This window comes from Atractosteus spatula, chromosome 3 (genome assembly GCF_055471065.1).
Source record: "Atractosteus spatula isolate fAtrSpa1 chromosome 3, fAtrSpa1.hap1, whole genome shotgun sequence".
Classification (NCBI taxonomy): Eukaryota; Metazoa; Chordata; class Actinopteri; order Semionotiformes; family Lepisosteidae; genus Atractosteus; species Atractosteus spatula.
The window spans coordinates 71,331,858-71,354,999 of NC_142708.1; the positions used below are offsets into that span (position 1 = coordinate 71,331,858).

At 57.2% G+C, this 23,142-nt stretch overlaps 1 protein-coding gene across 1 annotated transcript in view; it reads right to left on the reverse strand.

Annotated features, from left to right (window-relative positions):
- Positions 1 to 1,723: 1,723 nt before the first annotated feature.
- The window catches only part of sympk (symplekin), a 30,137-nt gene continuing 8,718 nt past the window's right edge, over positions 1,724 to 23,142 (reverse strand). Inside the window, exons 7-27 of the mRNA XM_088910986.1 lie at positions 22,060 to 22,309; positions 21,799 to 21,969; positions 21,274 to 21,513; positions 20,925 to 21,079; positions 20,689 to 20,839; positions 19,671 to 19,920; positions 19,432 to 19,582; positions 19,072 to 19,307; positions 18,369 to 18,450; positions 17,216 to 17,329; positions 15,159 to 15,306; positions 14,881 to 15,041; positions 13,426 to 13,534; positions 11,550 to 11,650; positions 10,792 to 10,882; positions 10,457 to 10,558; positions 10,180 to 10,367; positions 4,759 to 4,935; positions 4,214 to 4,303; positions 3,391 to 3,564; positions 1,724 to 2,809 (exon numbers count right to left, since the gene is read on the reverse strand). Coding sequence (XP_088767112.1) covers positions 2,639 to 2,809; positions 3,391 to 3,564; positions 4,214 to 4,303; positions 4,759 to 4,935; positions 10,180 to 10,367; positions 10,457 to 10,558; positions 10,792 to 10,882; positions 11,550 to 11,650; positions 13,426 to 13,534; positions 14,881 to 15,041; positions 15,159 to 15,306; positions 17,216 to 17,329; positions 18,369 to 18,450; positions 19,072 to 19,307; positions 19,432 to 19,582; positions 19,671 to 19,920; positions 20,689 to 20,839; positions 20,925 to 21,079; positions 21,274 to 21,513; positions 21,799 to 21,969; positions 22,060 to 22,309 — 3,312 coding nt within the window. The 3' untranslated portion in view covers positions 1,724 to 2,638. The remainder of the gene's footprint in view (positions 2,810 to 3,390; positions 3,565 to 4,213; positions 4,304 to 4,758; positions 4,936 to 10,179; positions 10,368 to 10,456; positions 10,559 to 10,791; positions 10,883 to 11,549; positions 11,651 to 13,425; positions 13,535 to 14,880; positions 15,042 to 15,158; positions 15,307 to 17,215; positions 17,330 to 18,368; positions 18,451 to 19,071; positions 19,308 to 19,431; positions 19,583 to 19,670; positions 19,921 to 20,688; positions 20,840 to 20,924; positions 21,080 to 21,273; positions 21,514 to 21,798; positions 21,970 to 22,059; positions 22,310 to 23,142) is intronic.

Genomic DNA, 23,142 nt, shown 5'->3' on the forward strand with positions numbered 1-23,142 from the left:
ATGAGAGTTCACTCCCACTTCTCACCTCCCAGTGATTCGATACATGTAATTGAACTAAAACAAATAAAATCAGAAACAAACTTGGGAAATCAAGGTCTCGCGAATGATTTTAATTGTAATAAAACAGCAGAACAGAAGTCCTGCCCAGTGTCGAATTCAGGTTATTACGGCAAGCAAAGCAATTCGTGTTTATGCACTGTGTGTTTATAATATTCCTGCTTTTATTCTCGCTTCCGCTCTGATCCTTGGATATTCTAAGGTGTTTGGAATCCTTCAGTATCTGGTTGTATACAAACATGCGTTAATGGTAATGAAAATTTTCAAAGGGCGGAGCTCATGACCGGCTTTGCAGTCTCAGTGCGGGCTGTCGGAGCACACCTCGCGTCACGCCTGTCCAATGGAAGGAACACGTACAATAAACTCAATAAAAAATACTCATTCCTGCCTCCTCCTATCCTGCAAGAAGGGGGTTCCCTATCCCAGCACAGGAGACCCCCCCCACGCACACGGAGTGCGGTTGTATAATTGAGCCCTTAACCGCTGTAAAACATTAAGGAAAACGTCGATTCCAGCTCCTTCGTTTGGCAGAGGTCCCCTTTAATTGCGTTTCACAAGCGAGCCCAGGAGGCCCAGCTTGTGAGCGGGAAGCCCACCGCGCCCTGCAGCTGCCTCCCACCGCAAAGACACACGGGTTAGGGGTGACTGGAGACCCCAGAGCTGTCCCTTCGCAAGCAACCCCTTTTTCTGATGGCAGCTCTATCACCCTGGAGCTCAGCGGGTGTGAGCCTGGTCAGCACCTGGATGGGAGACTCCTGGGAAAGCTGAGGTTGCTGCTGGAAGAGGTGTTAGTGGGACCAGTAGGGGGCGCTCACCCTGCGGTCTGAGTGGGTCCTAATGCCCCAGTCTAGTGATGCGGACACTATACTGTAAAAAGGCATTGTCTTTAGGATCAGGCATAAAACCGAGGTCCTGACTCTGAGGTCATTAAAAATCCCAGGGTGTTTCTCGAAAAGAGTAGGGGTGTAACTCCGGCGTCCTGGCCAAATTTCCCCCTGGACTTTACCAGTCATGGCCTCCTAATAATCCCCATCTCTGAACTGGCTTCATCACTCTGTTCTCCTCCCACTGAGAGCTGGTGTGTGGGGAGAGGACTGGTGCATCATCCAGGTGGGGGTACACACTGGTGGGGGTGGAGGGGATCCCCATGTCCTGTAAAGCGCTTTGAGTGGAGTGTCCAGGAAAGAGCTATACGTGTCATTTTTCTTTTTTTTCTCCTTTGTCCCAGACGGGAGTTCTACTATACGGGCAGGTGCAGGAGGATACATCCAACATGAACGCAGTCTCATGAGAAACATCCAGGACGTGCCCTGCCCTGCGCCTGGGGCTTGCTGGGACAGGCTCCGGCTCCCGCTAGCCCGGCCAGGACAGGGTGTGAGGAAATGGATGGAGGGGAGGGGTGTAAAGAGCTCAGACTTCACAACCACAGGAATCATGAGGCCCCTCCGGGATCCGGGATCCGAGTCTGGGACCTGTGCTTTAACGAGCGGGCACTGCGCGAACCCGAGTGGCGGGAGGGATGTCGGCACATGCGGCTGTGTTTGTGTCTGCTCTGCTTTGTGCTAGGTGGTGTGTCGAGGCTCTCGTTTTCACGGTGGCAGGGTTTTGGCAGGCAGCCCAAAGGGCCTGCTGGAGGCTCACATCTAGCAAAGCACAGGGGACAAACTTCCTTTTCAAACTCCAATTTAATACTCCGTGTTAAAAGATAGGTCGACCAAACAAAGTAAGAATAATAAACCAGGCAAGTCATCGATTTCACTTTTAACAGGAAAAAAAACAAACATTTCTGCGTATCATTGAACTAAGACGGAAATGGCTTTTCACAGTTGGATTTCCCGGCGGGAGGCAGGCTGACTCTGGCCTTGAGCTGCTCTGATCCGGGTTTGGCTGCAGGACTGGCTCCCACTCAGAACGGGACCTGGGGTCGGGCTCAGGAGGGCAAGACAGGAGCAAAGAGTACTCGTGTGTACTGGAGTGTTCCTGTGCACAGTGTTCCAGTGTGTGAGCAGTGTTCAGGTCACGTCACACCGTGTGTGTGAGCAGTGTTCAGGTCATGTCACAACGTGTGTGTGTGAGAGTGAGAGCAGTGTTCAGGTCACGTCACTCCGTGTGTGTGTGTGTTTGTGTGAGAGCAGTGTTCGGGTCATGTCACTCTGTGTGTGTGCGTGTGAGAGCAGTGTTCAGGTCATGTCACACCATGTGTGCGTGTGAGAGCAGTGTTCAGGTCATGTCACTGTGCGTGTACAGTGTTTGACAATGTACAGGATAGTGTACAATGCCGGTGTGTGGGTTACACTTAGAAACACTCCAGACACGAATAGCACTTACCTAGGCATCCTAACTGCCCTTTGGCTACTATAAACTCAGAAAAGAATTCTCTAAATAAACTTGACTAATACTTTATTAAAAATAAAGTATGCCCCGAGAAACAACTTTGATTCCTCCTCATGAAATGAGCTCGTCTGTAGGGACCTCCAGTCTCCTGCCCCCGAACCACGCTCCGGCCCGCCTCCCGTCCCTCGGTCCCGGAGCCCCGCACGAGTCGAGATACTACGTTCTGTCCTCCCGCCCCTGCAGCGCGTCAGACGGCCTCTCCTGCCTCGTCCCCCGGCGCCCCATCGCCACCCTTCTCCATGGGCTCCTGGGGTTGCTCGCCCTGGGGTGGAGTCTCCGTCACGGACACCTCCATGGTCTCCTCCGCCTTCTCGGCGCTCACTGGGGTCAAGCTCTCCTCTGGGGTCAGGGGGTCATCCTGGGAGACAGGGAGGAGGGAGTCAGAGTGTGTGTGAGAAAGAGGAGGGGTTAACGAACACTGCACACTGCACACTGCACACTGCACACTGCACACTGCACACTGCACAGCAAGAGGAGGGGTTAACACACTGCAGAGCAAGAGGAGGGGTTAACACACTGCAGAGAGAGGAGGGGTTAACACACACACACTGCACAGTGAGAGAGGAGGGGTTAACACACACACACACACTGCACAGTGAGAGAGGAGGGGTTAACACACACACACACACACACACAGCAGAGCGAGATAGGAGGGGTTAACACACACACACACACACACACAGCAGAGCGAGAGAGGAGGGGTTAACACACACACACACAGCAGAGCGAGAGAGGAGGGGTTAACACACACAGCAGAGAGAGGAGGGGTTAACACACACAGCAGAGAGAGGAGGGGTTAACACACACACACACACTGCAGAGAGAGGAGGAGGGGTTAACACACACACACAGCAGAGAGGAGGAGGGGTTAACACACACACACAGCAGAGAGGAGGGGTTAAAACACACACACACACACTGCAGCTGTGTAAGTTGTACCTTGATGGTTGGGGCTGGAGGCGTGTCCGGGCCGGGGGGGGCAAGCTCTTCCTCCCCTGCTTCCCGCAGCTCCATGGGCTCCTCCTCCTCAGCCAGGGCGGGGTTCTGTGGCGGCCGCACCACCGCCGGCACCGCCGCCGCCCCGTCCGCCAGCCCAGCGCCGCGCGGCGCCGCCTGGGGCAGAACGAGAGCCGAGGTCAGTGTCCTCAAGGCCCCCGAGACTTCGACCCCGAGGTCGGGCGAGGGGTGAGGTTTCACACCCAGGGGTGAGGGGTTGGCACTGGGGGCGCTTAGCTGCGGGTTAAGGGGGCGGGGCGCTCTCTCCCCCCACCCCCTCGGCTCCTCCGCCCACCCCACTGTCCCCAGAGCTCCCCCCACCCCCTCGGCTCCTCCGCCCACCCCACTGTCCCCAGAGCTCCCCCCACCCCCTCGGCACGGAGCCCACCCCACTGTCCCCGGAGCTCCCCCCACCCCCTCAGCTCCTCTGCCCACCCCACTGTCCCCAGAGCTCCCCCCACACCCCCTCGGCTCCTCTGCTAACCCCACTGTCCCCAGAGCTCCCCCCACCCCCTCGGCTCCTCTGCCCACCCCACTGTCCCCAAAGCTCCCCCCACCCCCTCGGCTCCTCTGCCCACCCCACTGTCCCCGGAGCTCCCCCCACCCCCTCGGCACGGAGCCCACCCCACTGTCCCCGGAGCTCCCACCACCCCCCCGGCACAGAGCCCACCCCACTGTCCCCGGAGCTCCCCCCACCCCCCCGGCACGGAGCCCACCCCACTCTCCCCGGAGCTCCCCCCACCCCCCCGGCACGGAGCCCACTCACCGCGTCTCTCTCGGACGGCTCTCCCGGCTCCTGCTCCTGCTTGGCGCTGGCCTCCAGGACCGCCATGATGGAGGAGGGGATGTGTGCTTGCTGCACGAGCAGAGAGAGAGAGAGAGAGAGAGCTCTTCTAACTCTGGTCTCCTTACTGTCCCCCAAGCCCGTCTACACTCTATGGGTGACAGGGCCTTCTCCTGTTATGCCCCCAAGCTCTGGAACTCTCTCCCCAAGGACTCAGAGAGTCACCTTCTCTAAACTCCTTCAAATCCAGACTCAAAACCCTCTTCTTCAGAAGAGCCTTTACTGGACTGGTTCCATTCTTCACCCTTCTGCTCTTCCTAGTACCACCATCCACAGTCTCCTCTATGTATTGTAATTGTGTTTTATCTTGTGTAGTCTTCTTATTTATTGTTGTCATTCTGTAAAGCGCTTTGAGAAGCCACCTTTAAAGGCGTATATAAAATAAAGTTTATTATTATTGTAATAGAGAGGACAGGGCTTGGCATGGGGAGCTGAGGGGACTGCAGGACGGGGGCGAGGGGCCGTACCTGGTGCGGGGTGAAGGAGTGCACGTGGGCCAGAAGGGGCTCCCGGAGCTCGGGGCAGCGGTCGAACACGCTGGTCAGCTGCGGGGGGGGCAGCTGCAGCAGCACGCTGAAGGACTGGGGCTTGGTGCGCTGGCAGCACTTCACGAAGCCCTCCCACACCTTGGGGTACTTCCACACCTGGCAAGACAGCGGCGCACACGGGTCACGGCAGTGTCGCGCCCGGGCCGGCCCGGGCAGCCGGCAGAGAGCTGGCAGTGTGTCGAGTGCGCTGGAAGCACGTCAGAGGTGCGTTATCTGTGAACTGCTGCGAGTTTGTAGAGTGCTGGAGTGTGTTGGCAGCTTAGCGGTAGTATCTCTGTGGCATGTTGGTTGTGTTCGGACAGCATGTCTTCAGTATTTGGCAGCGTGTTGGCAGTATTGTGGTGGTTTGTTTGCAGTATTTGGGTAGTGTGTCTGCAGTATCTTGGCACCGTGTGGCGGTGTGATGGCAGTCTGAGAGCGGTCCGTCTGCAGTATTTTGGCGATGGCAGTCTGAGAGCGGTCCGTCTGCAGTATTTTGGCGATGGCAGTCTGACAGCGGTCCGTCTGCAGTATTTTGGCACCGTGTTGCGGTGTGATGGCAGTCTGACGGCGGTCTGTCTGCAGTATTTTGGTGATGGCAGTCTGACAGCGGCCTGTCTGCAGTATTTTGACACTGTGTGGCAGTGTGATGGCAGTCTGACGGCGGTCTGTCTGCAGTATTTTGGTGATGGCAGTCTGACAGCGGTCTGTCTGCAGTATTTTGGCACCGTGTGGCGGTGTGATGGCAGTCTGACAGCGGTCTGTCTGCAGTATTTTGGTGATGGCAGTCTGACAGCGGTCTGTCTGCAGTATTTTGGCACCGTGTGGCAGTGTGATGGCAGTCCGACGGCGGTCTGTCTGCAGTATTTTGGTGATGGCAGTCTGACAGCGGTCTGTCTGCAGTATTTTGGCACCGTGTGGCAGTGTGATGGCAGTCCGACGGCGGTCTGTCTGCAGTATTTTGGTGATGGCAGTCTGACAGCGGCCTGTCTGCAGTATTTTGGCACCGTGTGGCAGTGTGATAGCAGTCTGACGGCGGTCTGTCTGCAGTATTTTGGTGATGGCAGTCTGACAGCGGTCTGTCTGCAGTATTTTGGCACCGTGTTGCGGTGTGATGGCAGTCTGACGGCGGTCTGTCTGCAGTATTTTGGTGATGGCAGTCTGACAGCGGTCTGTCTGCAGTATTTTGGTGATGGCAGTCTGACAGCGGTCTGTCTGCAGTATTTTGGCACCGTGTGGCAGTGTGATGGCAGTCTGACAGCGGTCTGTCTGCAGTATTTTGGCACCGTGTGGCGGTGTGATGGCAGTCTGACGGCGGTCTGTCTGCAGTATTTTGGCACGGTGTGGTGGTGTGATGGCAGTCTGACAGCGGTCTGTCTGCAGTATTTTGGCACCGTGTGGCGGTGTGATGGCAGTCTGACGGCGGTCTGTCTGCAGTATTTTGGCACGGTGTGGTGGTGTGATGGCAGTCTGACAGCGGTCTGTCTGCAGTATTTTGGCACCGTGTTGCGGTGTGATGGCAGTCTGACGGCGGTCTGTCTGCAGTATTTTGGTGATGGCAGTCTGACCGCAGTCTGTCTGCAGTATTTTGGCACCCTGTGGCGGTGTGATGGCAGTCTGACAGCTGTCTGTCTGCAGTATTTTGGCACCGTGTGGCAGTGTGATGGCAGTCTGACGGCGGTCTGTCTGCAGTATTTTGGTGATGGCAGTCTGACAGCGGTCTGTCTGCAGTATTTTGGCACCGTGTGGCGATGTGATGGCAGTCTGACAGCGGTCTGTCTGCAGTATTTTGGCACCGTGTGGCAGTGTGATGGCAGTCTGACGGCGGTCTGTCTGCAGTATTTTGGTGATGGCAGTCTGACAGCGGTCTGTCTGCAGTATTTTGGCACCGTGTGGCAGTGTGATGGCAGTCTGACGGCGGTCTGTCTGCAGTATTTTGGTGATGGCAGTCTGACAGCGGTCTGTCTGCAGTATTTTGGCACCGTGTTGTGATGTGATGGCAGTCTGACGGCGGTCTGTCTGCAGTATTTTGGTGATGGCAGTCTGACAGCGGTCTGTCTGCAGTATTTTGGCACCGTGTGGCAGTGTGATGGCAGTCTGACGGCGGTCTGTCTGCAGTATTTTGGTGATGGCAGTCTGACAGCGGTCTGTCTGCAGTATTTTGGCACCGTGTGGTGGTGTGATGGCAGTCTGACAGCGGCCTGTCTGCAGTATTTTGGCAGTGGGATAGCAGTCTGACAGCGGCCTGTCTGCAGTATTTTGGTGATGGCAGTCTGACAGCGGTCTGTCTGCAGTATTTTGGTGATGGCAGTCTGACAGCGGTCTGTCTGCAGTATTTTGGCACCGTGTGGCAGTGTGATGGCAGTCTGACAGCGGTCTGTCTGCAGTATTTTGGCACCGTGTGGCGGTGTGATGGCAGTCTGACGGCGGTCTGTCTGCAGTATTTTGGCACGGTGTGGTGGTGTGATGGCAGTCTGACAGCGGTCTGTCTGCAGTATTTTGGCACCGTGTGGCGGTGTGATGGCAGTCTGACGGCGGTCTGTCTGCAGTATTTTGGCACGGTGTGGTGGTGTGATGGCAGTCTGACAGCGGTCTGTCTGCAGTATTTTGGCACCGTGTTGCGGTGTGATGGCAGTCTGACGGCGGTCTGTCTGCAGTATTTTGGTGATGGCAGTCTGACCGCAGTCTGTCTGCAGTATTTTGGCACCCTGTGGCGGTGTGATGGCAGTCTGACAGCTGTCTGTCTGCAGTATTTTGGCACCGTGTGGCAGTGTGATGGCAGTCTGACGGCGGTCTGTCTGCAGTATTTTGGTGATGGCAGTCTGACAGCGGTCTGTCTGCAGTATTTTGGCACCGTGTGGCGATGTGATGGCAGTCTGACAGCGGTCTGTCTGCAGTATTTTGGCACCGTGTGGCAGTGTGATGGCAGTCTGACGGCGGTCTGTCTGCAGTATTTTGGTGATGGCAGTCTGACAGCGGTCTGTCTGCAGTATTTTGGCACCGTGTGGCAGTGTGATGGCAGTCTGACGGCGGTCTGTCTGCAGTATTTTGGTGATGGCAGTCTGACAGCGGCCTGTCTGCAGTATTTTGGCACCGTGTGGCAGTGTGATAGCAGTCTGACGGCGGTCTGTCTGCAGTATTTTGGTGATGGCAGTCTGACAGCGGTCTGTCTGCAGTATTTTGGCACCGTGTTGCGGTGTGATGGCAGTCTGACGGCGGTCTGTCTGCAGTATTTTGGTGATGGCAGTCTGACAGCGGTCTGTCTGCAGTATTTTGGTGATGGCAGTCTGACAGCGGTCTGTCTGCAGTATTTTGGCACCGTGTGGCAGTGTGATGGCAGTCTGACAGCGGTCTGTCTGCAGTATTTTGGCACCGTGTGGCGGTGTGATGGCAGTCTGACGGCGGTCTGTCTGCAGTATTTTGGCACGGTGTGGTGGTGTGATGGCAGTCTGACAGCGGTCTGTCTGCAGTATTTTGGCACCGTGTGGCGGTGTGATGGCAGTCTGACGGCGGTCTGTCTGCAGTATTTTGGCACGGTGTGGTGGTGTGATGGCAGTCTGACAGCGGTCTGTCTGCAGTATTTTGGCACCGTGTTGCGGTGTGATGGCAGTCTGACGGCGGTCTGTCTGCAGTATTTTGGTGATGGCAGTCTGACCGCAGTCTGTCTGCAGTATTTTGGCACCCTGTGGCGGTGTGATGGCAGTCTGACAGCTGTCTGTCTGCAGTATTTTGGCACCGTGTGGCAGTGTGATGGCAGTCTGACGGCGGTCTGTCTGCAGTATTTTGGTGATGGCAGTCTGACAGCGGTCTGTCTGCAGTATTTTGGCACCGTGTGGCGATGTGATGGCAGTCTGACAGCGGTCTGTCTGCAGTATTTTGGCACCGTGTGGCAGTGTGATGGCAGTCTGACGGCGGTCTGTCTGCAGTATTTTGGTGATGGCAGTCTGACAGCGGTCTGTCTGCAGTATTTTGGCACCGTGTGGCAGTGTGATGGCAGTCTGACGGCGGTCTGTCTGCAGTATTTTGGTGATGGCAGTCTGACAGCGGTCTGTCTGCAGTATTTTGGCACCGTGTTGTGATGTGATGGCAGTCTGACGGCGGTCTGTCTGCAGTATTTTGGTGATGGCAGTCTGACAGCGGTCTGTCTGCAGTATTTTGGCACCGTGTGGCAGTGTGATGGCAGTCTGACGGCGGTCTGTCTGCAGTATTTTGGTGATGGCAGTCTGACAGCGGTCTGTCTGCAGTATTTTGGCACCGTGTGGTGGTGTGATGGCAGTCTGACAGCGGCCTGTCTGCAGTATTTTGGCAGTGGGATAGCAGTCTGACAGCGGCCTGTCTGCAGTATTTTGGCGGTGTGATGGCAGTCTGACGGCGGTCTGTCTGCAGTATTTTGGCGGTGGGATAGCAGTCTGACAGCGGCCTGTCTGCAGTATTTTGGCGGTGTGATGGCAGTCTGACAGCGGTCTGTCTGCAGTATTTTGGCGGTGTGATGGCAGTCTGACAGCGGTCTGTCTGCAGTATTTTGGCGGTGTGATGGCAGTCTGACAGCGGTCCGTCTGCAGTATTTTGGCACCGTGTGGCAGTGTGATGGCAGTCTGACGGCGGTCTGTCTGCAGTATTTTGGTGATGGCAGTCTGACAGCGGTCTGTCTGCAGTATTTTGGCACCGTGTGGTGGTGTGATGGCAGTCTGACAGCGGCCTGTCTGCAGTATTTTGGCGGTGGGATAGCAGTCTGACAGCGGCCTGTCTGCAGTATTTTGGCGGTGTGATGGCAGTCTGACAGCGGTCTGTCTGCAGTATTTTGGCGGTGTGATGGCAGTCTGACGGCGGTCTGTCTGCAGTATTTTGGCGGTGGGATAGCAGTCTGACAGCGGCCTGTCTGCAGTATTTTGGCGGTGTGATGGCAGTCTGACAGCGGTCTGTCTGCAGTATTTTGGCGGTGTGATGGCAGTCTGACAGCGGTCTGTCTGCAGTATTTTGGCGGTGTGATGGCAGTCTGACAGCGGTCCGTCTGCAGTATTTTGGCACCGTGTGGCAGTGTGATGGCAGTCTGACGGCGGTCTGTCTGCAGTATTTTGGTGATGGCAGTCTGACAGCGGTCTGTCTGCAGTATTTTGGCACCGTGTGGTGGTGTGATGGCAGTCTGACAGCGGCCTGTCTGCAGTATTTTGGCGGTGGGATAGCAGTCTGACAGCGGCCTGTCTGCAGTATTTTGGCGGTGTGATGGCAGTCTGACAGCGGTCTGTCTGCAGTATTTTGGCGGTGTGATGGCAGTCTGACAGCGGTCTGTCTGCAGTATTTTGGCGGTGTGATGGCAGTCTGACAGCGGTCCGTCTGCAGTATTTTGGCATACGGGCAGACCTGCTTGAGGATGAGCCGGGACAGGATGTTCATGACGAAGCCGCCGAGCCGGGGGTACATGGTGAGGGACTGGATCACCGTGCGCATCAGCAGCATGGGCAGGGGGTTCTGCTCCATCAGCTGCTGCATCACCACCGCCAGCACCTCCGAGGTGTAGACGTTCCTCTCGCCGAAGCACAGGTTCGTGGCTGCAGGACACAAGGCAGCATCAGCTCAGGGGAGGGAGGAGGAGGAGGGAGGGGGTTAGGGAGGAAGAGGAGGAGGGCAGCTAATTTACCTTTAATGATGGACTTCATGTCGCACTTGCTGGAGTCGATGTTGTGCAGGGCGATGAGGAGCTCGCCAGGAGTCAGCGGGGAGACTGTGGAGCTGCCCTCACCTACAACCGCACGACACACAACTCACAGCACAATGCACACTGACCCACGACATATCACATGCCGGTGCCGAGACACAACACCTACACCACTCGCAGCACTTCACCAACACAAGGTACAGCGCTAAACAAAAAATGTCATGTTAAAAAAAAACAACACACATCCTGACATAATCTGCGCAGTTCCACACAGTAGGGGCGCGCGCGCGTGCACACACACCGGCGGGGTGTCTTACTGTGCTGGGTGCCCAGCAGCCTGTTGAAGACCTCCTTCACGACGATGGGGTTCAGCTTGATCAGCTTGGGCAGCGCCTGGATCACCTCTTTCTGCGCAGACACGCACACACATAAAGAGGGGTGACTCAGCAGCTCGCCGGGCACACAGCTGGCTCAGTCCACAAAGTGCACAAGCAAATGAGTGCGGCTGGGAGTTCGGGGATCAGGCACAGACCCCCGCCTGCACTGGTGATTGAGGGCCCAGTTCGAACAATGGTTCCCCTGGATCCGGATGGAGAATCACTGGTTTACAGAACCGTGCCATGGTTATTATTAGACCCCCTGTATTATCACACTCAGCTGCACGTCTGTAATAATAACTACTAATAAATCCTGCCACTTCCATACAGCTTTTTTGGACACTCCACTCAGAGCGCTTTACAGGTAATGGGGAATCCCACTACCACCACCTGTGTGCAGCCCCCCCTGGATGATGTAACAGCAGCCATAGTGCGCCACTGCTCTCCCCACACACCAGCTCTCAGTGGGGAGGACAGCACAGTGATGAAGCCAGTTCAGAAACTGGGATTATTAGGAGGCCATAATTGGTAAAGGCCAGGGGGAAATGTGGCCAGGACACTGGGATAACACCCTAATGCCCTGGGAATTTTAATGGCCACAGACAGTTAGGACCTTGGTTTTACATCTCAGCCGAAGGACAGTATAGTGATGGGGACACAGAAATCAGGGAACACGGTGAAGAAGAGAGCATCCTGACCTTCTCCAGTCCGTTGATGACAGGGATGAGAAAACGGACGTCCGGCACCCTCTTGTGGTAGAGATCCCTCACTCTCTCCACCAGCTCCGGGGAAGGCGGCACTGCAAGACATAGATCAAGGAGCTGATCAACTCTGTGCTGATGCATAGAGAAACGCACTGTGCCGTGACGCAGTGATGCAGTAAGAGTCTGTCCTGAAACACAGTGCGCAGTGCGCAGTAAGAGTGTGTCCTGAAACACAGTGCGCCGTAACGCAGTGAAGCAGTAAGAGTCTGTCCTGAAACACAGTGCGCAGTGACGCAGTGCGCAGTAAGAGTGTGTCCTGAAACACAGTGCGCAGTGACGCAGTGCGCTGTAAGAGTCTGTCCTGAAACACAGTGCGCAGTGACGCAGTGAAGCAGTAAGAGTGTGTCCTGAAACACAGTGCGCAGTGACGCAGTAAGAGTGTGTCCTGAAACACAGTGCGCAGTGACGCAGTAAGAGTGTGTCCTGAAACACAGTGCGCAGTGACGCAGTAAGAGTCTGTCCTGAGATGCAGTGACACAGTAAGCGTCTGTCCTGAAACGCAGTGACGCAGTAAGCGTCTGTCCTGAGATGCAGTGACGCAGTGCACAGTAAGAGTCTGTCCCGAGATGCAGTGACGCAGTAAGAGTCTGTCCCGAGATGCAGTGACGCAGTAAGCGTCTGTCCTGAGATGCAGTGACGCAGTGCACAGTAAGCGTCTGTCCCGAGATGCAGTGACGCAGTAAGCGTCTGTCCTGAAACGCAGTGACGCAGTAAGCGTCTGTCCTGAGACGCAGTGACGCAGTAAGCGTCTGTCCTGAGACGCAGTGACGCAGTAAGCGTCTGTCCTGAGACGCAGTGACGCAGTGCACAGTAAGAGTCTGTCCCGAGATGCAGTGACGCAGTAAGAGTCTGTCCCGAGATGCAGTGACGCAGTAAGCGTCTGTCCCGAGATGCAGTGACGCAGTAAGCGTCTGTCCTGAGACGCAGTGACGCAGTAAGCGTCTGTCCCGAGATGCAGTGACGCAGTAAGAGTCTGTCCCGAAACGCAGTGATGCAGTAAGAGTCTGTCCCGAAACGCAGTGACGCAGTAAGCGTCTGTCCCGAGATGCAGTGACGCAGTAAGCGTCTGTCCTGAGATGCAGTGACGCAGTAAGCGTCTGTCCTGAGATGCAGTGACGCAGTGCACAGTAAGAGTCTGTCCCGAGATGCAGTGACGCAGTAAGCGTCTGTCCCGAGATGCAGTGACGCAGTAAGTGTCTGTCCTGAGATGCAGTGACGCAGTAAGCGTCTGTCCTGAGATGCAGTGACGCAGTGCACAGTAAGAGTCTGTCCCGAGATGCAGTGACGCAGTAAGCGTCTGTCCTGAAACGCAGTGACGCAGTAAGAGTCTGTCCTGAGATGCAGTGACGCAGTAAGCGTCTGTCCTGAGACGCAGTGACGCAGTAAGCGTCTGTCCTGAAACGCAGTGACGCAGTAAGCGTCTGTCCCGAGATGCAGTGACGCAGTAAGCGTCTGTCCCGAGATGCAGTGACGCAGTAAGCGTCTGTCCCGAAACGCAGTGATGCAGTAAGAGTCTGTCCCGAGATGCAGTGACGCAGTAAGCGTCTGTCCCGAGATGCAGTGACGCAGTAAGAGTCTGTCCTGAAACGCAGTGATGCAGTAAGAGTCTGTCCCGAGATGCAGTGACGCAGTGCGCAGTAAGAGTCTGTCCCGAGATGCAGTGACGCAGTAAGAGTCTGTCCCGAGATGCAGTGACGCAGTAAGAGTCTGTCCTGAGATGCAGTGACGCAGTAAGAGTCTGTCCTGTAACGCAGTGACGCAGTAAGCGTCTGTCCTGAAAAGCACTGTGCCACACCACTCTGTACTGTACCTTTGTCTGTGAGGATGTGCAGGCAGCGCGTCACCAGGGTCTCAGCGCCCTTGGGGCAGTTCTCCACCAGAAGCAGCAGTTCTGGCGAATTCATCCCCATACCGCGGATCTACAGACCCACACAGAGTGAAACCGGTGAGAGGGCAGAGGGAGAGAGACCGGGCAGAGTGGGAGCATTCAGAGAGAAACGGAGAGCCACTGTTCACTATAAGCTGGAATCCTAAATCCAGAGCTCCTACCATCACAAGGCCCTGCAGAGCCAGCCGCTCCTGAAGCTCACCGACACCAACCTGCCTCAGGACAGAGCAACTCAAGTAACACGGATCAAAGTCAACCAGAACACAACACAAGCTAAACAATACTGTCACTGCGACACCTGTACCAACTGCAATGACATAGGGACCTAATAAGACAACACACACTAGCTGAGTATCTGACCAGTGTCGGAGACAACAAGGAACAGACCCTGACCAAGTACAGGATCAGTGACCACAGCCTGGCCATAGACACTGGACACAGGCAGACCTGGCTGTCCAGAGAGGACAGGCTCAGTGACCACAGCCTGGCCATAGACACTGGACACAGACAGACCTGACTGACCAGAGAGGACAGGCTCAGTGACCACAGCCTGGCCATAGACACTGGACACAGGCAGACCTGACTGACCAGAGAGGACAGGATCAGTGACCACAGCCTGGCCATAGACACTGGACACAGACAGACCTGACTGACCAGAGAGGACAGGATCAGTGACCACAGCCTGGCCATAGACACTGGACACAGGCAGACCTGACTGTCCAGAGAGGACAGGCTCAGTGACCACAGCTTGGCCATAGACACTGGACACAGGCAGACCTGGCTGTCCAGAGAGGACAGGCTCAGTGACCACAGCCTGGCCATAGACCCTGGACACAGACAGACCTGACTGACCAGAGAGGACAGGCTCAGTGACCACAGCCTGGCCATAGACACTGGACACAGGCAGACCTGGCTGTCCAGAGAGGACAAGCTCAGTGACCACAGCCTGGCCATAGACACTGGACACAGACAGACCTGGCTGTCCAGAGAGGACAGGCTCAGTGACCACAGCCTGGCCATAGAGGACAGGCTGTACTCCCAATGCCAGCAGGGAGAATCAGAGACAAAAGATGCACTTTTTGCTGCACTGGTAGAAATACTCTGGGATTAGACAAACATTCTCCCCTATAAATAACAAATCTAATCCCAGAATTCCTACAGCTGCCGGAATCAGAACAGCTTCAGCCCTACTGCAGCCCAGAGTGTGATCTCCTGTCACAGCCTGGGGAGCAGACAGTGAGCTTGTCTCCCAAGAAGTTTTTTATTCTAAAGTTTTTTCTAACTGGTATTGCTTGGACAACACTGTGGTTCCCCCGTTGAGCCCAGGGAGCTGGGCTGGAGACTCGGAGCCCGAGAGAGAGAGAGGCGGCGCTGTACCGGCTGCTCGATGACGCGGAGCACGGTGCGCTTGATGTCGGCGATGGCCTCGGTGTAGACGGACGCCAGCTCGTGCACCAGGCGATGGTTGAGCGGCAGGAGAGAAAGATACAGGTACAGGCACTGCCGCACGGTCTCCTCCGTCCACGGGGCTGCCACCTCTGCGGGCGGACAGACAGGTGGTCAGACAGACAGACAGGGCGGTCAGGGAGACAGGCAGGCGGGCGGTCAGGGTAACTGTGTCCGCGTGGGCGTGTCGGGGGGTGTGCCTGCCTCACCAGTGTCCTTGTCGGCCCCGAACAGCAGGGACGGGGGGTTGGGGTGCACCAGCAGCTGCATGTAGTTGAGGGCGAACTTCTCAATGTAGTCCCTCAGCTGGTCCTTCTCGTACATCCGCTTGATAAAGGTCAGAGCGTGTGTGCGCACCTGCACAGACAGGCACAGGGTCAGACAGGGTCACACACAGAGACAGAGGGTCAGACAGAGACAGGGACAAGCACAGAGAGGGTCAGACAGAGACAGGGTTACACACAGAGACAGAGGGTCAGACAGAGACAGGGACAGGCACAGAGAGGGTCAGACAGAGACAGGGTCACACACAGAGACAGAGGGTCAGACAGAGACAGGGACAGGCACAGAGAGGGTCAGACAGAGACCGAGAGAGTCAGACAGAGACCGAGAGAGTCAGACAGAGACAGGGACAGGCACAGAGAGGGTCAGACAGAGACCGAGAGAGTCAGACAGAGACCGAGAGAGTCAGACAGAGACAGGGACAGGCACAGAGAGAGTCAGACAGAGACAGGGACAGGCACAGAGAGGGTCAAACAGAGACAGGGACAGGCACAGAGAGGGACAGGCACTGAGAGGGTCAGACAGAGACAGGGTCACACAGAGAGAGAGGCACAGAGAGGGTCAGACAGAGACAGGGACAGGCACAGAGAGGGTCAGACAGAGACCGAGAGAGTCAGACAGAGACAGGGACAGGCACAGAGAGGGTCAGACAGAGACAGGGTCACACAGAGAGAGAGGCACAGAGAGGGTCAGACAGAGACAGGGACAGGCACAGAGAGGGTCAGACAGAGACCGAGAGAGTCAGACAGAGACAGGGACAGGCACAGAGAGAGTCAGACAGAGACAGGGACAGGCACAGAGAGGGTCAGACAGAGACAGGGACAGGCACAGAGAGGGACAGGCACAGAGAGGGTCAGACAGAGACAGGGTCACACAGAGAGAGAGGCACAGAGAGGGTCAGACAGAGACAGGGTCACACAGAGAGAATTAGGCCAGTACCCACTATTGATAAACATACAGAAAAGAATATTCAAGTATTGGCTACACCTAAAAAACAGTGACCAAAATTCCTACCACCACAAAGCCCTGCTGAGCCAAGAGCTGAGCCCAAAACAGAGCCCCCTGAGCCAGCTGGTCCTGAGGCTCACCGACCTGAGCCACACCGACACTAACCAGCCTCAGGACAGCACTGCTAGAGCACCACAACCCAGACTCAACCACATCACAGCACAGATCAAACAGCAATATCTCACACACTGGGACACACACACACAAACACAACATAAACTGGAATGTTACAGAACCTTAAACAGACAATACACACTAGCTGAATATTTGACCAAAATAAAAAATAACAAACAGAAACAGACCCTGACGAAGTACAGGCTCAGTGACCACAACCTGGCCATAGAAACTGGGCGACACAGGCAGACCTGGCTGCCCAGAGAGGACAGGCTGTGCTCCCACTGCCAGCGGGGAGAAACAGAGACAGAGGTGCACTTCCTACTGCACTGTGACAGATACTCTGAGATTAGAGAAACATTCTTCCCTAAATTCAGAAATCTAATCCCAGAGTTCCCACACCTGCCAGAGTCACAATGGGTCCCAATCCTACTGGGAGAGGGAGGAGGGAACTCAGTTGAACTGGCAGCCCAGTATGTGATCTCCTGTCACAGCCTGAGGAACAGTGAGTCTGTCTCCCAATAATGCTCCAGCCGCCTTACTTCTATTTTTGTTTTGTTTCATGTAAATATAATTACTTTCATTTGCTTTGGCAACACTGATTGTACCCATCGGTCATGCTAATAAAGCACCTGGAATTGGAATTGAGAGGCACAGAGAGGGTCAGACAGAGACAGGGACAGGCACAGAGAGGGTCAGACAGAGACAGGGACAGAGTCTGACAGAGACAGGGTCAGGCACAGAGGGGGGAGAGAAGGTAACACAAAGAGAGAAGAGACAGAGAGAGAGGGTCAGATAGAGACAGACAGAGAGAGGAGAGACAGGGTCAGACAGAGAATGACAGAGGGGTTTGTGTGGAGACCTTGTCCTTTTCGTGTGAGCTGAGGTCCAGCAGGACGTGGAGGTACTGGAATTGTCTTGAGGGCCTCTTCATGATGAGCTCCTTCAGCGTCGTCATGCCCAGGTAGACACGTGACTGCAACACAAACTGGACAGTTTACACGCAGGGCACCTACAACCACCTGTACACCAGGCGTGTCCACACACAGGGGCTCCAATAAGGGTCTGGACACCAGGCGTGTCCACACACAGGGGCTCCAGTAAGAGTCTGGACACCAGGCGTGTCCACACACAGGGGCTCCAGTAAGAGTCTGGACACCAGGCGTGTCCACACACAGGGGCTCCAATAAGAGTCTGGACACCAGGCGTGTCCACACACAGGGGCTCCAATAAGAGCCTGGACACGTCCACACGCAGGGCTCCAGTAAGAGTCTGGACACCAGGCGTGTCCACACACAGGGGCTCCAAAAAGAGTCTGGACACCAGGCGTGTCCACACACAGGGGCTCCAATAAGAGTCTGGACACCAGGCGTATCCACACACAGGGGCTCCAATAAGAGTCTGGACACCAGGCGTGTCCACACACAGGGGCTCCAATAAGAGTCTGGACACCAGGCGTGTCCACACACAGGGGCTCCAATAAGAGCCTGGACACCAGGCGTGTCCACACACAGGGGCTCCAATAAGAGTCTGGACACCAGGCGTGTCCACACACAGGGCTCCAATAAGAGTCTGGACACCAGGCGTGTCCACACACAGGGCTCCAATAAGAGTCTGGACACCAGGTGTGTCCACACACAGGGGCTCCAATAAGAGCCTGGACACCAGGCGTGTCCACACACAGGGGCTCCAATAAGAGCCTGGACACCAGGCGTGTCCACACACAGGGGCTCCAGTAAGAGTCTGGACACCAGGCGTGTCCACACACAGGGGCTCCAGTAAGAGTCTGGACACCAGGCGTGTCCACACACAGGGGCTCCAGTAAGAGTCTGGACACCAGGCGTGTCCACACACAGGGACTCCAATAAGAGTCTGGACACCAGGCGTGTCCACACACAGGGACTCCAATAAGAGTCTGGACACCAGGCGTGTCCACACACAGGGCTCCATTTCAAAGCTCAATTGTTATTGAGCAACAGTTCTACATTTGCAGGGGATGGGAGCGCCGTTCGTACCTCGTCCTCGCAGTAGCGACGGATCACCTCCAGGGCGGACTCGGTTATCAGAGGAGCCTCCAGCACCAGCTTTGTGAAGAGCCTGGGAGAGAAGCCGGGAGGGGGCGAGGGGAGGAGGAGGAGGAGAGCCGAGATTCAGAGAGCAGCAGCTGCTGTGGGCAGTAGGCGACAGCGACAGGAGCTCCCACCTTGTCGCCCGATGGGGCTCGGCGCTGGGAGCCAAGCCTACTGGGTTGGGAGACGGCCGGGGCAAACCAGACAGCTGCTACAAGTCATGCCAAATGAACCAGTAGGTGTCGCTCTTTCCTCTAAACCGTTCCCAAATTCCCAAACCAGTGCCCCAGGATGGCGACCAGGAACCCTGATCTCTAGGAGGGTCCATCCTTTGGATAACAGGACACTAAACTAAAATCCTGACCACCCGGGCGCACAAGATCCCCTCCTGGCACTATTCGCAAGACACGGGATATCCTGTCCTAGTGTCCCGGCTAATTTCTACACTGTTTGTACAGTCTGCCCTCTCTAAAGTTCCCCTAAGTGCAGCTGGTGAGGTGATCCCTATCTCCTCCCCTGATCTGCTGTGCTGCAGTGCTGCAGGTGCAGAACAGCTGCCCTGTGTCACCCAGGTGGGGCTGTACCCCAGTGGTGGGAGAAATGCCCACCCCCCACACCGTACAGACATGAAGCACGTCTCCTCCCTCACCCATCTCTCTGGTCGGGCTTCTCCTGCAGGCCGGACAGCAGCGTGATGAGGCAGTGGTCGTAGCCGTCCAGCAGGCCCTGCGGCCCCTGGCTCAGGTAGCTGTTGTACTCCTGGTAGAGCAGGGCGAAGGCCAGGTCGCTGCGGCCGCGGATGTCCTCCAGGGCGAAGGCCAGCACCTCGTCCTTCATCGCCCCGCCCAGCTGGGTCACCAGCCGGGACAGGAGCTTCACTCGCACCTGGGGCAGCGGGAGGGGGGAGGATCGGGAGAACGGCCGGTGGGAAAGCCGTGGTTAGAATGTCCAAACACTTCACCTGACTTGACCATACCCCCCCCCCCCCCCCTCCTCCCCAGGGGCTCACGTGTGACATTCCGGAGCGGGCGATGGCCTTCTCCGACTGCAGGATGCGCTTGATGGACGTGTGGGTCATCTTCTCAGCCTGGGCCTCCGACAGGGGCTGGATCACGTCCGCCAGCCGGAACACCTTCTTGCGGCCGCCTGCCCCGGACGCCCTGCAGCGGTGGCGAGAGGAGAGGTCTGAGCGCGAGCCCGCGGCCCGTGACCGGGCGCGGCGCCGGCGGGGCGGGCGGGGCGTCTCACTTGGCCTGGGCCGAGGGCAGGATGGGCTCGGGCAGCCTCTTGGCCTGGGGCGCTCCGGCCCCCTCCTCGTCCGCCGCCTGGCTCTTCCCGGCCTGGTACCCCCCCAGCACGGAGATGGCCTGGCCCAGGGACACGGCCGACACCCTGCGCTTGATGAGCACGCTGTCCGCCCGCGACTCGGCCCCCATCTCGCCCTCTGCCGCGCACTCCTTCCCCGAGTCTTCCTCCCGAGTCTTCATCTGCTCCACGCCTGAGGAGGGGAGAGAGAGAGAGACAGACAGACGGAAAGACAGAGGGAGTGGGGGGACAGAAGGATGAAGAGAGACAGAGGAAGGGGGACAGAGATGGAAAGAGAGAGTAAGAGACAGAAGGAGTAAAAGATGCAGAAAGGGGGAGAGAGAGAGAGACAGAGGGATTAGAGGAGAGAGAGTGTCAACGCAGGCAGAAAGAAATACCAGAGTCAGATCGACAGAGGGGTTTGTCTGTAACCCTCTGACTGCCCTGCTGTCTTCCCTATATCGCCCCCTTCACCCCTATACCCCCCCTCACCAGGCCCTCTCCCCTATACCTACCCCCCCACAAGGCCCTCTCCCCTATACCCCCCCCCTCACCAGACCCTCTCCCCTATCATCACCCCCCCACAAGGCCCTCTCCCCTATACCCCCCCCCCCTCACCAGACCCTCTCCCTTATCATCACCCCCCCACCAGGCCCTCTCCCCTATACCCCCCCCACCAGGCCCTCTCCCCTCTACCCCCCTCCCCCTCACCAGGCCCTCTCCCCTATCATCACCCCCCCACCAGGCCCTCTCCCCTATACCCCCCCCCTCACCAGGCCCTCTCCCCTATCATCACCCCCCCACAAGGCCCTCTCCCCTATCATCACCCCCCCCACAAGGCCCTCTCCCCTATCATCACCCCCCTCACCAGGCCCTCTCCCCTATACCCCCCCCCTCACCAGGCCCTCTCCCCTATCATCACCCCCCCACCAGGCCCTCTCCCCTATACCCCCCCCCTCACCAGGCCCTATCCCAGCGGCGGTCATCTGCGTGGCCATGAGCCTGCCCAGGTGCTTGATCTGGGCGTCGGTGCCGGCCGACTCCACGGGCGTATAGGTGGCCTGGAAGGAGGCGGGCATGGAGTCGGGCAGGTAGACCATGCTGATCAGCACCTGGGTGACAGACAGACAGACGGGGTCAGGGGTCAGGGGTCGGCCCCACACCGGCGCACCCCTCCCCGTCCCGCCCCGCCCTCACCAGGTTGGCCACGTTCTCTGGCGTGAGCAGCGGCAGCAGGAAGTCGGCCGTGACGTCGATGGCGGTGTGCGCGCCGGGGGCAGAGGAGGGCTTGGGCGCCGAGGCCGGCGCCGGCTCCAGGTCCTTGTCCTCGTCGTCCTCCACCAGGGACGGCTCTGAGCACACAGCACAGCACCGTGAGAGAGGGATGGAGAGAGAGGAAGAGGGAGACAGAAGGATGGAGGGGAAGAGAGGGATGGAGGGGAAGGAGAAGAGAGGGGAAGGGAGAGTGAGGGAGAAGAAGAGAGAGAAAGAGAGGGATGTAGAGGAAGAGAGAGAGGGACGGAAGGGAGTTGGGAAAAAAGCCCACCGATCTTGATCTTCTTGCCGCTGGGCTCGGCCTCGTGGCGCGGCCTCTTGCGCAGGTCGCGGGGCGCAGGCAGGCAGCGGGCGATGTCCTGCTGGGGGGTGCCCAGGTCCAGCAGCAGCGTGGTGATCTGGGCCTGGAACTCGGTGCTGCAGGGGTGGCGCAGCACGCTGAGCAGGTGCAGCTTCAGGTTCTTCCGCACGCTGCTCACCTGCGAGCGCGCCAGCGTGGGGGGCAGGTTCGCTGCGGCGAGAGGGAGGCCATGACCACCCAGCACGCGCTGCTCGGAGTTCACACAGCCATGCTGTGCGCCCACTTTCCTCACAGGCACCCCAACAACACGCGTGGCTTGCACACGCCACGCACACACCCCCGCTTTCCCGCCATGCAAATGCCATGCACATGCCCCTGCTTTCCCGCCACGCACACACTATGCACAGGCCACGCACACACCCTTGCTTTCCCAGCACGCACACGCCATGCACACGCCCATGCTTTCCCGGCACGCACACGCTCTCTCGCACTCACCGTGCAGGGTCTCGTAGGCCTGGATGACCTCGGACATGAACATGGGCCGTTGCCGGGCGATGGTCGCCAGGGAGCCCAGGGCGGCGGTGAGGTTGATGCTGGAGATGGCCGGGTGGACCATGAACTTCAGCAGCTGCTCCAGCGCGGCCTTGCCCTCCTCGCACAGCGTGTCTGGACACAGGGGGCAGATGGCACGTGAGCCCAGCACCTCCTCCCCACCTTCCTCCTCTCCTCCCCCCCCCCTCCAGTCCCCTCCCTCACCGTATCGGATGTAGGGGTGGTCCCGGGGGACCTTGTCCAGGCTGATGTCCCCCTCCTGCTTGCGGGGGATGTCGGAGTCCGGCACCCGGGGCGACAGCGTGATGATGAGCGACTCGGTGAACTTGATGGCGTGGGTCCGCACCCCGTCGTTGTCGGAGTCCAGCAGCGCCAGCACGTCCTCCTTCATCTGGGTCACCATGTCCCAGCAGGCCTCCTGCAGCTCCGACACCACCTTCGAGCGCACCAGCCACTGGCCGGGAGAGAGGGAGAGTCGGAATACAGGACAGGGCGGGAACAGCACGCGCTACACACTGTCCAGGGCGGCAGGCAGGGGCACCGTGTACAGTCTGTGTTACACACTGTCCAGTACAACATGCAGGGGTAGTGTGAACAGCCCGCTTTACACACTGTCCCATGCAGTGTGAACAGTACAGTATCCAGGACTGACCAGTGTGCATGCTGCAGTGTGTGATACAGTGTGCAGTGTGAGCAGTACAGTACCCAGGACTGACCAGTGTGCATGCTGCAGTGTGTGATACAGTGTACAGTGTGAACAGTACAGTATCCAGGACTGACCAGTGTGCATGCTGCAGTGTGTGATACAGTGTGCAGTGTGAACAGTACAGTATCCAGGACTGACCAGTGTGCATGCTGCAGTGTGTGATACAGTGTGCAGTGTGAACAGTACAGTATCCAGGACTGACCAGTGTGCATGCTGCAGTGTGTGATACAGTGTGCAGTGTGAGCAGTACAGTACCCAGGACTGACCAGTGTGCATGCTGCAGTGTGTGATACAGTGTGCAGTGTGAACAGTACAGTATCCAGGACTGACCAGTGTGCAGTGTGAACAGTACAGTATCCAGGACTGACCAGTGTGCATGCTGCAGTGTGTGATACAGTGTGCAGTGTGAACAGTACAGTATCCAGGACTGACCAGTGTGCATGCTGCAGTGTGTGATACAGTGTACAGTGTGAACAGTACAGTATCCAGGACTGACCAGTGTGCATGCTGCAGTGTGTGATACAGTGTGCAGTGTGAACAGTACAGTATCCAGGACTGACCAGTGTGCATGCTGCAGTGTG